The sequence below is a fragment of the Populus trichocarpa genome, chromosome 6, assembly GCF_000002775.5.
Source record: "Populus trichocarpa isolate Nisqually-1 chromosome 6, P.trichocarpa_v4.1, whole genome shotgun sequence".
Lineage (NCBI taxonomy): Eukaryota > Viridiplantae > Streptophyta > Magnoliopsida > Malpighiales > Salicaceae > Populus > Populus trichocarpa.
In genome coordinates, this window is record NC_037290.2 from 24949453 (window position 1) to 24964409 (window position 14957).

Below are 14957 nucleotides of genomic sequence, written 5' to 3' on the forward strand. Positions count from 1 at the left end.
TTTGATGCATTTCTGAATGAAAAGTACTTTAAAAAGCAACCACAACCATACTTTCAAATAGAATAAAATATTTGATGGATCATGTATTAGATGATTATTATTTTTTTACCTTCTTTTGTAGTAGATGGATAAAATAAAAGGTCAATTATCCGCATACAAAAATTTGACAAATTAAGAATCCAAGTATCTGGCATTAGAAGACCAAACTCTATTAAGAAATTGGAGAAGGCTTGGATGAGTCTGTGATTGTTATAATTTGTCGTTGAATCTATTTTTTAAATAATTTTTTTATTAAAAAGATATTTAAAAATTATTTTTTAAGTATTTTTTTAAATCTTAATATATTAATATTACAATTAAAAATACTCTTAAAAAATATTTCACGCCCACATAATTACCAATCATAAACTAAGTATTAATTTGCAATTATGTCAAACACAAAAAATAAGGATACGCATGATGAGTTCCCACGAAGCAATTAAGAACACTCCATTTCTTATTAATATCTTGGAATTCAAGCCAACCCACCTTATTTAAGGGGAGAGGATTTGCGCCAGTTTACTTCCTCCTTAATTAATCATCACCACACATATTTCATATTATCTAGAGTATGAGAAATAAAATCCTCACTAATTTTCAACCATAAAATAAATAATTTGTTTCTTCATTAGACTCGTGAGATATATTATGTTTCAACATGCGAAAATTCTCTAAAAAAAAACCAAAGTTATTAAGACAGCTCAGCCCAAGTTAATCCAAGAAAAAATATATTTAAAACATAAAAATAATGTTATTTTGACAAGAATTTTTTTGTAAGAAAATTAAAGGGTTTTTAACCGAGTTTCACCCAGTTGACTGAATTACAACTTAAATCAGATCAACTCATTTCTTATTTTTTTTAGCCTGGACCGGTTTAGACCTCTGATCAACCTACGGGGAAAAAGAAAAGAAAAACTCAACTATTAAATTTAAAAGGTCAATTTTTCTGGCAAATCACAAATGCACGATACCAAAATCTTCAACTACTTTTAATTAATTGCATGCAACCAAATAGTTAGAGCTTTAGGAAACAAGCAACCCTAGCAATTAATTAAACTCGACACAGAGCACATGATTTGCTAATTATACATACTAAAAGATTCTTCTGTATAGACAAACAAAGGCTAATTATTGTTTGTTTAATTAACTGATTAATAGCAAACTCAATTCATTAATTTCCGATGTTTCCTAACCGATTACATGCATGTTATCGTATGATTGTTCTTAATTATAAATTGAGTATTAATTAATGAGGATATTAGGGTGCTTAAATATTCAAATAAAAGATATGGATTTCGATCACATTTGACCAACGAATTAAATTAAATTACAAGCTGCATGGCCTTTTGATATCCAGCCCTGTAATAATTAAAATTTATAAAGCTGCATCAAAAATTAATTTCTCTCAAATTAATTATCGAGTTTATTATCTTTTTTTTTTTTTTTGGATTTGAAGAAACCCCACCTACACCTCTTAACTTTTATTATCCTTATATAATAGTATATTTATTATTATTTTTTCAAAACAATATTGTTTTGATTTTTTTTTTATTTTATAAGTTGAATCATCGAATTATTCAGATTTAATTAGATCAACTTCTAGATAGTTTAATATCAAACTTGACATAAACTAGTTACTAAAATAACTCATCAAGTCACGCCAGGATTATAAACTATGCTCTGAATTAAAAAATATATATATTCTAGTTATCTAATTCACAAGATATATAACCAGAAGACGAAGATACCCTCTAACAACATCCAGCTAAAGGCACGAAATGTCTAGGCCATGCATGCATGGTTTGCACAAGCAATGGGGAATGAAACCATGTGACCACGAACGACATTTGTCTTCAACTTCTACCAAAAGACACATCAAGATTTTGCCTTCATTATCGTATCTCGTCATTAGAAAATATTGCCACGTGAAGACATCATCATGATGTCAATATTTGTTATTTCAAGGGAACCCAAAGGGCTTTTTTAGTTCACAACATGCATATAAGCTCATGCTCTCTCCTTCCTCTGCATTATACGCCTCCTCCTCCTCTCCTCTCCTCCTCCTCCTCCTTTCCTTGAGACAGGAAATTGTAAAAGACTCGAAATGAGAGGAGCCATGCTTCCATTGTCGGTGCTACTGTTAGCCACTTGCCACTTTGCCTTTTCTATCAGAGATGGTAAGCTTTAAAATCCATGTCTGTCCCTTGATTCTGTTGCATTCAATTGGTTTGGTCAATAACTAGCTCGTTCAAAGCATGCTGGTGCCCGTTGCTAATCACCATATAGTTGGCAAAGTTTATTGTGCATAAAGCTCAGGGCTTACTAGCTTGGTCTCTCAGTACAGCCATATTTTGCACCTTGTTTGCTGCTATCTATGCCTATATATAGTAGGTGAATTGTAAGATCATCAGGGATCAAAAAATACTTTGCCCATGGTGGATATGCATATATTTGTGATGTTCTTCAAAGTGAAGCAGTCCTTGATTCAGTACCAATTACTTTTTTTTCACCATTCTTCACCTTACAAATCGCATAGCCACAAGGCTCCTTCACAGCAAAATCTGTAGATTTGGAATCGTGCACCGGTGATGGTGTTCATATAGGACAGGGGCAATCAATTAATTAGATTTAAAAGATGAAAGTGGATTTGGTTTGATTTTGCAGCATAATTTGCCTGCATCAAGCATATCCTCTAGCCTCTAGCCCATCTGCTGTAGAAGCAGAATGAATGGACCCACTTCATGGCTGGCTTTCCAGACAGAGCCAGTGAGGCACATGATCCTTAAATTCGATCTCGATATTAGTAGATGGGATATATACCTTATCAGACCAGCTTACTACGCACTTTTAGCAAAATAACATGTCACTTCTCATCACCAAAATATTTTTTATTCACTTTTTCCCCCCTTCCCTCCTTTTATTTCTTTCTAGCATTTCATCTTTTTTAAGATTTCATGTATAAAGTTGTAAATTTCATTCAATGATGGATTTTAATTTAATAAAAAATAGAACAATATTATTTTAGAAAAGTTAATAGGTTTTGACTAAAGTCAACTCTAAATTGATTTCTTTAGATTTGGCTTAAATTAGTGGTTCCAAATTAACCTATTAAGCTAAACCACAATAATAATTGTATATTTGAGCATGCTTAAAGCACCCCGGATGGTTGGGTGATATATAGAATCTTGTATCTAACAAAATCATCATTTGTTAGGTAATAATTATCATATACAAAAAAAAAAAAAAAAATAGATTTTAAGCACCCTTAATTAGTACTTTAATTAGGTATTGGGCTCGGATCACCATTTCTCTCGTTCATCGTTGTAATAAAACAATGATTTTTTTAATGATTTGCCATTTATTTTGTAAATGAACATGATTTCGTAGTCTTTAAGGTTTGGACAATAAATTTGCTTAAAATCTCAATTTGTCTAATTACATAATGCCAGGACTGGTAGAAAATGGGAACTTCGAGGTTGGCCCGAAGCCATCGGAGTTGAAAGGAACAGAGATGATCGGACGCTATGCATTACCAAAATGGGAAATTTCCGGCTTCGTCGAGTACATCAAAGCAGGCCAAAAACAAGGGGACATGTTGCTGGTAGTACCAGAGGGAGCCTATGCAGTCCGGCTTGGAAATGAGGCATCAATCAAGCAAGTTCTAAATGTTACAAAGGGAATGTACTATTCCATCACATTTAGCGCAGCTAGAACCTGTGCTCAAGAGGAAGAATTGAACATATCGATTTCTCCTGAGTGGGGCGTGCTACCAATGCAAACAATGTACAGTAGCAATGGATGGGACTCGTATGCTTGGGCATTTAAAGCCTTGCTTGATATCGTTGAGCTTGTTGTTCACAATCCAGGAGTTGAAGAAGATCCTGCTTGCGGCCCGCTCATTGATTCAGTGGCCATTAAAGCTTTATATCCTCCTAGACCAACAAATAGTAAGTTCTTTACATATTTTATTTGCATTCAACTTATGTGTAGCTAGCTAGGCATGGATCATCAAGGAAGGAGAAAACAAATATAGGAGAAGTTGACGATGTGAAGTTATTGAGTCCTCGTTGAATTATGTCCCTCACAGAGACCTTTAGGACACTGTCGAGAGACTATCAACTTGGTATTTAGCCCCTGTGGAGCAAGCAGCAGGGCACTCATGGACTGTCTTCCCCAGTTGCCTCACAATATTCATGGACTGGCCTCCAAAGAATAGTAATTTGGTACCGTTTATTTTCCAGTCCTTTTCACAAGGGGACGAGTATGGCAAGCGTTTAACTGGTTTGATCAAGCCTTCTAGTTTTAACAATGAAGGAATCCTAGAGGTGATTAGCTATTGGCTCAATGGATTTGAGACATTAATATGCTGAAGTTGCAGCCTGCAACGTCACCTATGCTGAGCCTAGCATTCATGACTACTTGATGCCTGGTCCCATTGCTGTTGTTCTTTCTGTTTGAACTTTAAATCGCTATTAGTCACTGAATCCTGCTATAAACACTAAAATGTTGAATTAATATTAACAACTTGTATTTTCATTCTAAATTCTGCAGAGAACCTAGTGAAAAATGGGGGTTTCGAAGAAGGTCCATATTTGTTACCTAACACATCCTGGGGTGTCCTGATCCCACCCAACATTGAAGATAAGCACTCTCCCCTCCCTGGCTGGATGGTTGAATCCCTTAAAGCAGTTAAATTCATTGATGTAGAACATTTTTCGGTGCCACAAGGACGGCGTGCCATAGAACTTGTAGCAGGCAAAGAGAGTGCCATTGCACAGGTAGTCCGTACCATAATCGGCAAAACCTATACCCTCTCATTTGCAGTAGGAGATGCGAGCAATTCATGTCAAGGGTCAATGGTTGTCGAGGCGTTCGCCGGCAAGGACACAGTCAAAGTTCCTTATGAATCCAAGGGCAAAGGTGGGTTTAAGCGAGCAGTGCTTAAATTTGTTGCTGCTTCTAGCAGAACAAGAATAATGTTCTACAGCACATTTTACACCATGAGGAGTGATGACTTTTCTTCTCTATGCGGACCTGTTGTCGATGATGTGAAGCTGTTGAGTCTCCGTGGAACATGAATCATTAGAAGCTAATTATGGGTATAAAGCAAGATTATTCGATGGTTTGGACTTTGGATGTGTGAATTTCGCCTTCGGGGTGATACCATATATCAATATTGTTGTTATATAAGAGAAGCAAGCAAGGGTTTCAAGAGTGGGTTTTTAACACGATATATCAAGAAAAATAAGAGTATATATTATTACTAATACCAGGGTAGTTCATAGTAGTATTGTGATTTTATGAAAGCGGGGCTATGTACTATTTTTAGCAAAATAAATGAAAGAAAGTTTCTATTTTTGAACTATTTTATTTTTGTAGATTAGAAGTCCAACGAAAAAGATCACACTAAGGTATATTTTGGGGCTGCTGATTTGAAATAGATCACACTAAGGTAATTATGGGCTGCTGATTTGAAATAGATCACTCTAGATCATAATAACACACAACACATTCAATTGGCCCAAGGATAAGTTGATGTTGCAAATACATTGATGGAATGCAGGAATTCTCGAGGTTACAATGAAGTGGGAGTTCACGTCTGTTTGCGAGGTACTCTGTGCGCTGCAAACAAACACAGCTTATATACAACGGTGATTTTAAATGGTACAAATTGCTTGAACTTGACATGTAAGCTTGCTTGATAGTATGGTACAAATTGCTTTTTAAAGTATTCGAATGGTACTCAGAAACAATGGCAGTTGATTCTGTGTTTGGTTCTCAAATGGGCAATGGCTCTACGTGGCCCGCAATAGCTATTATTCGTCAATTTGTTAACCGTGTTTTTAGAGAAGCTAACAGATGCGCAGATTGGCTGCCAACCACGCCTTGGAGCTGGATATGGGCACTGTTTTCTTCCCGCAACCTCCGGCTGGTTGCCTTCACATCCTTTAATGGAGGATCTCGCAGGGCTCTTTTTCCCTAGCTTTGCTTTGCTTCCTTTGTTATGTGTGTGTGTGTAAAAGGAGCTGTGAATGCGATTCTGGATTCTTTTTTCCTTTAAAAAAGGGGCAAACATACAGCTGCCTTTAGAAATAAAACTTTATTGTCTTGGCAAACATATATATTACGATAGCTAGGAGATTATGCAGTACAGTACAAGCCATTATCATGGGAAATGTAGGAGGGCAAGCGAAAAGACTATAATAGCAGCTGACATTATCCTGATCTTCTCTTCCACTCAGAAGATCGACGATTTTATTCCCTCAAAACACGATATAGTATCAGTTGTGGAAGATCGATTACGTTAGTCCTCGTCATCTCATGAATTTGAGGTTTCACTGTGTTGTCCCTGCGTCTGCAACAGCTACTTTGAGCATAGTGGTTCCATTGTCACAACCAAATGCAACTCTGATAGATAAAAAGATGGAATTAACTTGTTGCCGTGAAAACATAATAAGAGAATTTAAGAAAACAGAGTAGTCTTGACCACCTCAACATGTGAACAATTCATCTTCTACAAAGTTTACATGAAAACGAGCAGAACTTTGATAAAGAAACTTACTGGCATGACTCTTGCTTGCATCCAACTGCCCAAACTCTTTGAAGACCATAATCCAATGTGTTCTCGAGTCTGAAGCATGGAATCATGGAGAATTAAAGAGCTAAGCAGGTTGAGTTCAGTTATATTTTACTTATAATCTGGGAAGCACTGGTGAAACAGGAATTTACCGGTAAGTTGTTGCATCCCATAGACGGATAGTATTATCCTCGGAAGTAGTGATTATGATGGGAAGCCGTGGATGAACACAGCATGAAGTGATGTTGTGGGTATGACCTTCTAGTGTATGGACACAACTTTTTGTTTCGTAGTGCCACACCTGATTGCGTTATACAAGAAAGGCATGCAAAAAATGAGCCACAAAATTAACAGATACAATTCACGGCATGTTGGGAAAAAGAAACTGCTGGCTGGCTGGCTAACCTTGGCAGTAAAATCATCAGAACCAGTCAATAGATAAAGTTTGTCACCACGCATGAAGAAATCGATACAATTTACGCCTTTGGAATGACCATTTAGTGTAGCAACAGGAGTAGGAGAATTAAGATTCCAAATCTGCAAGAATTAATTAAGAAATCAGAAGAACAACTTTTTGCACGGAAATCAGCTTGAAAAATCGAGGCCAAAAATACCTTCACGGTGGCATCAAGTGATGCACTTGCAAAGATGCTGGTATCTTTTGGATCGAACACGACTTGCATTACATAATGTGAATGTCCTTCAAAGGTCTGAGCGCACTCCCATCCCTTCTCCCAATTCCACATCTTTATAAGTATGTCATCGGAAGACGAGAGCACACATGGCAAGGTGGGGTGGACGAGCACACCCCTAATGTAATCGCTGTGTGCCTCAAACTCTTTGACCAACTCCGTTGTTTCATAATTGTATACGCGGATGAATCTGTCATCCGATCCAGTTACAATCCATTGCTTTCTTGCAATAAACTTTGCTGACCTTACTGCAAGAAAAAAAAACATCCATTCGAAGATGAATTCCAGAATGATCTGTCGGAAACTTGAAAAGCTTGTTCAAGGTATCAGAATGTGCTCACGACATCCTATTTACGCATCACCAAGCTAATCTTAATCTTAACTTGTAGAAGTCATGTATTATAGCAGTACAAGGTATTGATATTTACCTGGTGATTCTGTGACCTTAAAAGACTTCTCCATGGTCTAGAATCAATCATGCAAGTTCCAAGGTAATCAGTAATGTAGGGATTCAACGAACAAGAACAAGGAAACAGTCTTACAAAAGAGGAACAAGAATATAATAATAGCTAGGCCTAACCTGTGTCTGGTAGTTCCAAATACACACAGTTCCTGAATACAAGCTTGTTAGAATCCTGCGTAGAGAAAATATATGTGGGTGTCAATCATATTTCGACTTAGCACACAAATACCAAGTTGCAAAGGAGATTCTGGTTACCATGGTCGTGTTGGATGTAGATCAAGAGATTTCACCCTTTCAGATAATTGTGAAAATTCTTGCTGTACCAAGAAACATATTCAACAAATTAATGGTAGGTTTCACACACAGGTAAAATCTTTGTGAAGCAAGTAATTACTCTCAAGTACCTCAATTGTCAATTTCAGAGCCTGTCCAATACCCGATGGGATGCATGCCAAGCCAGGAATAACAAAATTAGTATAAAAAGAAAAGGTAGAAGAAGAGTGATGGGATTTAAACTCGTTTAAAATATAATGTACATTATTTTCTGATAAAATACACACGTTGAAGGACCAACTACAACTCAACTCACCATTTCTTTCTTTCTTTCACAGTTGATATGGGCTAAAGACGGCAATGGCTTGAAGAGAAATCTGCTTGATAGTTGGAATGATAGAGAAGAGAGGGAAGCTGCTCCATATATGTATACCTGGGGATCCTTCGCAGTTAAGGAAATTAAATGCTTAAGCTTGCCATTCAACACATAAGTTAAATTGGACCTTGGGGCGATTCTTCTCGTGTTGTCATCTGCTATGCCCTTTGCCATTGATTATTTTCATGTAAAAGAGTTGACGGCTATGATTGAGTTTCAATGCCAATGTGATTTGTCAGCTTAATTAGACACGACGTGGAAAATTCGTGTTCCAGAAGGGGAGGCGATTTAGAAGACGACCTGGAAATTATCGGATTGACTATAGAATACGATTTTTATTAGAGTAAATGCCCTTTGACTTCAAATGTTGTGTACGGTTTGTCATGACTTGGCATTTATATCAACTTTACTTTGTTACGGGCTGAATAATTTTTTTAATAAAAGAAAATAAATTTTGAATGTGTACTAATTGTAAATTAAAAAAAAACATGTACTTAATTAAATAAATCAAGAATTATTTGTGCCAATAAACACACAAAAAATATTAATGATAACTAAAAATTAAATTAGAAAAATCAAGGATGGGATATAAATCATATAAAAAACGATTGAATACAATTAAAGAAAAAAAAATAAGTTGAGCTACACTTAAAGAATACGTCCTAATATCATGAAACAAATGTTAAAATTTTATTCGTAAACTAAATAAAGATTAAATCAGATTCTATTAAGAAAAAACATTAGAGAGATTTGTTAAAAAAAACAAACAACCAACAAAAAAATTCAATAGAAAGCCATCATTCAAGGATTAAATAGAAAGAAAAAACAAAAAAAATACCAATACACAAAAAAAACCTAAACGTGTGGACCTAGCCTAAGTGGGCTAGTATGCTTAGATTTAAAAAAAGCTCAGGCACATGGGCCTTTTGATATATACACACGTGTTTAGGCTGACTTATTGTTTTTTTCCAAAAAAACTCAATTTTTAACATATTTTTTATATCTAAAATACCGAGAAAACACCTTGACAAACCTATTTATAACCTTAAATAACCCAAAAACAGTCCAAACTCCAAAATCAACCTTAATTGAAAAATTTCTTGAGCTTATATCTACCATCTCAAGCGAAAAAAAAAAAAGAATAAGAAACACCTAGGTGAAACTCCATTTATTAAATAAAACTCGTTGACATCAAAATAAATATTTTTTGTGGTCGGAATCATTGTCAATTAAAACTCTCTCTGCTAAATTTAATCACTCTCTATCATATCTCAAACCAGAGACTGGAAAAAAAATGAAGATTTATACCACAATTGAATATTTGAAATATTAAAGGATTGAAAAGTTATCATTTAAAAAATAAAAGGATTAAAGTGAACTTTTATCTCCCACCCGTTTTCTACTTTATAATTTATTTTAACTTTGTTCGGACATAACAATTCTTGATAAATTGATCATGAATTTGAGCATAAAATGATTCAATTAAAAAATACAAAGTTTCGGTTAAAAAAATACATTTTGCATTGCTACATTGAACGGGATTTAGTATTTTCTATGATAATAGTTTATTAAAAGTAACTATTTAGTCTCCTTAGTACAGTTTCTTTGGAGAATCATCAAAGTGAGGTTGAGTCTTGACCCCAAAGAAAGCCTTGCGTAATGATTGTTCATCAATGCATAGTTCAAAAAAAAAAAAAAAAATGCTTGATATCTGAGTCAACTAAATCCTTTGGGAAAATAGCATCTTCATCTTCAAACTTGCAATCTACTTTCACGAGAAATGGGAGGAGATTGTTTCTCACCATAACATGAAAGAAATTAATTCATATTTGTTTGCTGGAAAGTAATTTTTTTTAGAAAGTAAATTCCGGTAAAGTAAATTATTTTCTGATGTTTAGTAGTGTAATGAAAAATAAATTGAAAAATAATTTTCAGTATTTGGTTATGTCATGGAAAATGAGCTGGAAAATAACTTATTAATATTTTATTTTTCTCAAGTTTATTAAAATAATAAGGAACAAATCTTATAAATTAAATAGTTGAATGAGAATGAAATTGAAAAAAAAAATATAATTTCATAAATTATCTCAAATAAAATAAATAACAATCAAAATAATAGAGATCAAATCTAAAAAATTAAAATAATAATAATCAACATTTTATAAATTATTTCAAATAAAATAAGTAACAATTAAAAGAATGAGGACCAAATTTGATAGATAAAAAATTTCAATAAAAAAATGATAAGGAAAAAGCAAATAGCAATTATAAAAATAAGGACCAAAATTAATATAAAAATTAAATTTTAAGTGATATTGAAAAATAAATATTCAAAACAAAATATATATAGCAATCAGAAGTTTAAGGATTAAATTTGATATAATCAGCTTCGTTGACCGGAAAGTGTTTTCCGTTGACCAACTTTTCTAATGGCAAACAAACATGAGAAAGTTTGGAAAGAAGTTTTCTGGAAACTACTTTCCGGAAAACAAACATGGTCTAAATTGATCTTGTTGCTGCAGTAGTGAGGCAGGTATCTGGGATTTATTCTTTGTAATAAACGATAAAAGGTATAGTATGGAACAACGAAGAAGACATTTCCAGGCTTCAAAATAGCCTCAGGACGAATCACTATCCATGGAAATCTGGACGCGTAATGAAATGTCTTGGATTCTTTTTCATAACCTCGGCAGCAGATATTGATTTCTTACGAATCTCAGCAAACCCTCCAGGGTGCACCAGCTCGAGGAGACTACGATTCCTGAAGAATGAACCCATTTTCATAGAATTGCAAGTGTTCGGTCTGGAACAGGAAAAATAGAGGAGATGACATTAATTTTTTATCCCCAGGCTAGCTAGCTAGCTAGGTTGACTGTAGTGTACTTGCTTTATTTTTGGCTGGCGAGTAGCCTGAAGGATCTTAGGAGAGCATGGGCGTTTGCATTCTATGATGTTGTCTGCGATTCGTCCTAGGTTTTCCAACAAGAAACTAGGTAGAGTTTATACGTTTTGTCTTCAATAGTAGAAACTTGAAGCAGCCCTTTTCTACTATCTTTGATTCGGTTCAGGATTCCTTTGCTAACGTTTTTATCCTTTGAAAATGTTTGTTTGCCATTGTGTCTGTCCTGCCACTTACTCTCGGATATCCGAAGCTTTGTTTGATTGGGAATTTAAATATTTTTAATAGATTCCCTCACTTTTTGCATCAAGACCGCATCCGTAGTTCATGCACAGACAAATCATATGAATATTAGTGAAGAACTAGATTAAGGAAGAGAGAGAGAGAGGAGTTGAAAAATAATTTTTAAAAATAAAGAGATATTTTCATCATTTTTTATGAATCCAGATATAATTTTCTCCTTTAGAAAAACAGTTGGCACATATTCGTTGCGGCCTTGCCTGATAAGTATATTCGATCCTCAATTATAGTGTGACGGAGGACCACCCCTGCTCCCGTCTAGTAGACTCAATACAGATCAACTGTAGCTGCTACTTGCAGGAATTAAACAAGATAAAGATGTAATACGTTAAGCAATTACTCATCCATGCTGCTACTTGTATCAAGGCAGAAACAACTTGTTTCATATTCATATGAAAGAGCAGTCACAGAACACCCAGTGTCACCCCTATCGGCACCAGGTTGACGTTTATTATAATAGTTTACACGCTGGTTTTAATTCACACCGGATTCGAGGAACCACCACAATAAGAAAAGCCATAATTATAATCGCTAATCAGCACAGTGCTGACAAATTAAGGACAGATAGAAACACTAGTAGCATCCTGCAGACATCGATAAGTAGCATAAAACTGTATGTATGAAGGATGGAATAAACAAGGCAAGACACTCCTGGCAAAATGATGATAAGAGCAACTCAAACAAACAGGTCAGTAATAAACTTGAAATCATCCAGTTTATACTCGTACATGTCAAAGGACATAAATCTATATCCTCAAAATCATATAATCAAAAGCCTCTCACTCCATCAATGACAACACCCCCCCGGTATTCTTTACTCAAATGCGTCATCATCGTCATCCGGAAGAGGTTGACTAGCAGCAGCAGCAAGCTCAGCCTCGTGCCTGTTAAAATTACCAGCAGCAAGAACAAAGATCAAAAACCAAACTGATGGTATGTATACAAATAAACATGGATGATTTGCTGTATCAAGTTTATAAAATAAAAAATCAAACCAGCCTCTTGCAATACTTGATAAACACAAACACATTGATTGTATAATATGTAGGTTCATTTTTATGAAACCTGAGAAATTCTTTTCCTTGTTTTTGTATAAACAATGCACATAATAATGTACATGCAGATTTGTGAATATCTATGGAGTAAAAGAAAGTAATAGAATGGCAAAGGAGAGCTAATCTTAAATGACATTGTATACTTACTGTGCCTGTGCTGCAAGGTCAATAGGCACTTCTGGGGGAGCCAAGGCTGGAGTCTCAACAAAATGCAAGTTAGGATCCCTAGAGTCACAAAACAACCCCAAACATTATCACTTAACAAAAATTACAAAAGGGCAAAGGCATTCAGATTGGCATGATGATGATCCTTTACCCAGCAAGTTTTCTGGCAAGGTACAAAAATGGCTTCTCAAAATTGTAATTGCTCTTAGCTGAAATCTCATAGTATTGCAAGTTCTTCTTCCTGTGAAAAGTAACCTGCTTTGCCTTCACCTGCCTGTTCTTTACGTCCACCTTGTTTCCACAGAGAACAATAGGAATGTTTTCACAGACCCTGAAGAGCAGGCAACAGGAGATAATCAAAATATATTGAGTCAGCTTGGCAAAAAGAATTCAATTCAATATATCAGAACAAAGAAATCAACACACCTGCAAAGATCCCTATGCCATGTAGGGACATTCTTATATGTCAATCGTGCAGTAACATCGAACATAATGATGGCACACTGTCCATGGATGCTGCATAGGAAACCAAAAACTGTCATTCAAGCTGCTTTCGTACGAAGAAAACATCAGAGAAACAAGCAATATAGGACAGGGCCAACAAAGATTGCTAAACTCCATAATCCCAGAAGTACACACACACATGTAATTATCATCAGCACTTGAAAAAAGAACTGGAAAAGAAAGAAATCCAGCATCACGCTGGTATCCACCCCAACAATTGAGATGGTTGCTTACGTATATTCATGCAATAAATCTCATGATAAAATGAAGCATACAGAACACTAGGTTCTAATTATGAGCGTGTGTGCAAAATCCTGTAACACATCTATCATTAAGCCATTCAAGTGCTAGTGACCCTATAACTAAGAGAAAAAAATTGAAACGCCAGGAATGATCCAAAACAACATGCATACAATTAGTATGAAAATCATCCTTAAAACAAACATCAGACACAAAAACTTACTAATATCCATCTCTGAGACCACCAAACTTCTCTTGACCAGCTGTATCCCAGCAATAGAATCTAATTTTTCCACAGTTGGTGAAGAAATCCAAAGGATGAACTTCCACACCAATAGTTGCTGCATCCATTACAAACACAACAGTCAATCAATCACATACAACATCAGGAACTAAAACATAAGATCATTCAGCAACAACAAACAAAATATATTCTAACTTACGCTCATATTTCTTCTCAAACTCTCCGGTAAGATGCCTCTTAACGAATGTGGTTTTCCCTACAATTCACAACCACCCAGAAGCTAAAAATCAAAACCCATGTTTTACATCAAAAAAATCAAAACCCCAAATTCCAAACATCACTAAAAATCAATGTTTCAAATAGGATCAAAACTCCAAATGCCAAAGAAAACACTGAAGATCAACACAAAACCAAAAAAACAACACGGATTTAACCCAACAGAGCCTCGGTAATAAAAATATTTACACATACCTGTACCGCCATCACCGACAATTACAAGCTTGAAGCTTGGATAATCAACAGTTTGCTGATTTGGCAAAGCCTAAAATTAACAAAAATCCAGTACAAAATATCAGTACAAAATCAACAAGAAAACAAGAGGTTGCAATGTAGATCTAATTAAAAAAAAAACCTTAAAGACTCACCATTTTGTTTAATTTTTCAAAACAGCAAAGCTTTTTTATTGAGGCGTCGAGAAGGAGAGGGATTTGCAAGACTGTTCTTCGAAGGGTTTTATAAAGAGAGGTTTTATGGAGATCTTGTGCGATGAGGTGCAGGGGTTTGCAGATCTGTGACGTTGATGGTTGTAGACCTGGTTACGTGGAGGGTAGATATTTTCATGATGTTTGACGTGTGTGTAGAGGATAGAAGCTAGGAGGGTTTCAAATTTCAAACCTGTTCAGGTGGCTTAAATCTAACGCACGAATCTAGGCCGTCAGATTTAGGGGAGATCACCTCATCGTGTGTGGTGTATTGGATTATGATAAGTGTGTCCAGATTGGGCTTTAAAGTCCTTGGGCCGATTTGTGAGTACATGTAAAAGGCCTAGAAATAGGAAGGAAAAATCATATAAACCTGGCTAGGTTTTGCTATGCCAAACCCGATTAGGTCATGACTAATCCTATCTGGGT

At 35.3% G+C, this 14957-nt stretch overlaps 3 protein-coding genes across 3 annotated transcripts; 1 reads left to right on the forward strand and 2 right to left on the reverse strand.

Moving 5' to 3' along the window:
• Window positions 1-2035: 2035 nt before the first annotated feature.
• LOC7471574 (protein DUF642 L-GALACTONO-1,4-LACTONE-RESPONSIVE GENE 2) lies at window positions 2036-5404 on the forward strand. Its single transcript, XM_024602636.2, has 3 exons — window positions 2036-2216; window positions 3489-3986; window positions 4591-5404. The coding sequence occupies exons 1-3, from the start codon at window positions 2144-2146 to the stop codon at window positions 5115-5117; spliced, it is 1098 nt and encodes a 365-aa protein (XP_024458404.1). The 5' UTR covers window positions 2036-2143; the 3' UTR covers window positions 5118-5404.
• A 720-nt stretch (window positions 5405-6124) lies between these two features.
• On the reverse strand, window positions 6125-8609 carry LOC7471575 (coatomer subunit beta'-3). The gene is made up of 10 exons (XM_002309568.4): window positions 8361-8609; window positions 8176-8196; window positions 8027-8088; window positions 7889-7943; window positions 7737-7773; window positions 7231-7556; window positions 7022-7153; window positions 6769-6917; window positions 6602-6670; window positions 6125-6447 (listed from the first exon to the last, which is right to left on the reverse strand). Exons 1-10 carry the CDS (start codon window positions 8592-8594, stop codon window positions 6375-6377), a joined length of 1158 nt encoding a protein of 385 aa, XP_002309604.4. The 5' UTR covers window positions 8595-8609; the 3' UTR covers window positions 6125-6374.
• Window positions 8610-12126: 3517 nt separating this feature from the next.
• On the reverse strand, window positions 12127-14667 carry LOC7495759 (GTP-binding nuclear protein Ran-3). The gene is made up of 8 exons (XM_002309570.4): window positions 14472-14667; window positions 14299-14368; window positions 14027-14083; window positions 13807-13924; window positions 13266-13355; window positions 12991-13170; window positions 12822-12899; window positions 12127-12503 (listed from the first exon to the last, which is right to left on the reverse strand). The coding sequence occupies exons 1-8, from the start codon at window positions 14472-14474 to the stop codon at window positions 12434-12436; spliced, it is 666 nt and encodes a 221-aa protein (XP_002309606.1). The 5' UTR covers window positions 14475-14667; the 3' UTR covers window positions 12127-12433.
• Between the last annotated feature and the right edge of the window lie 290 nt (window positions 14668-14957).

Bases quoted from the DNA above. Each gene is read 5' to 3' on its own strand.
- LOC7471574 (XM_024602636.2), top strand. From the start codon at position 2,144: ATGAGAGGAGCCATGCTTCCATTGTCGGTGCTACTGTTAGCCACTTGC. The intron at 2,217-3,488 runs GTAAGCTTTAAA...ACATAATGCCAG, and splicing joins TGCCTTTTCTATCAGAGATG to GACTGGTAGAAAATGGGAAC. The intron at 3,987-4,590 runs GTAAGTTCTTTA...TAAATTCTGCAG, and splicing joins TCCTCCTAGACCAACAAATA to AGAACCTAGTGAAAAATGGG.
- LOC7471575 (XM_002309568.4), bottom strand. From the start codon at position 8,594: ATGGCAAAGGGCATAGCAGATGACAACACGAGAAGAATCGCCCCAAGG. The intron at 8,089-8,175 runs GTACTTGAGAGT...TTCTTGGTACAG, and splicing joins CTCTGAAATTGACAATTGAG to CAAGAATTTTCACAATTATC. The intron at 7,774-7,888 runs GTTAGGCCTAGC...GATTGATTCTAG, and splicing joins TTTGGAACTACCAGACACAG to ACCATGGAGAAGTCTTTTAA.
- LOC7495759 (XM_002309570.4), bottom strand. The intron at 13,171-13,265 runs GTGTGTTGATTT...CCTGCTCTTCAG, and splicing joins TGGCATAGGGATCTTTGCAG to GGTCTGTGAAAACATTCCTA. The intron at 12,900-12,990 runs GTAAAGGATCAT...TTGTGACTCTAG, and splicing joins CTTGCCAGAAAACTTGCTGG to GGATCCTAACTTGCATTTTG.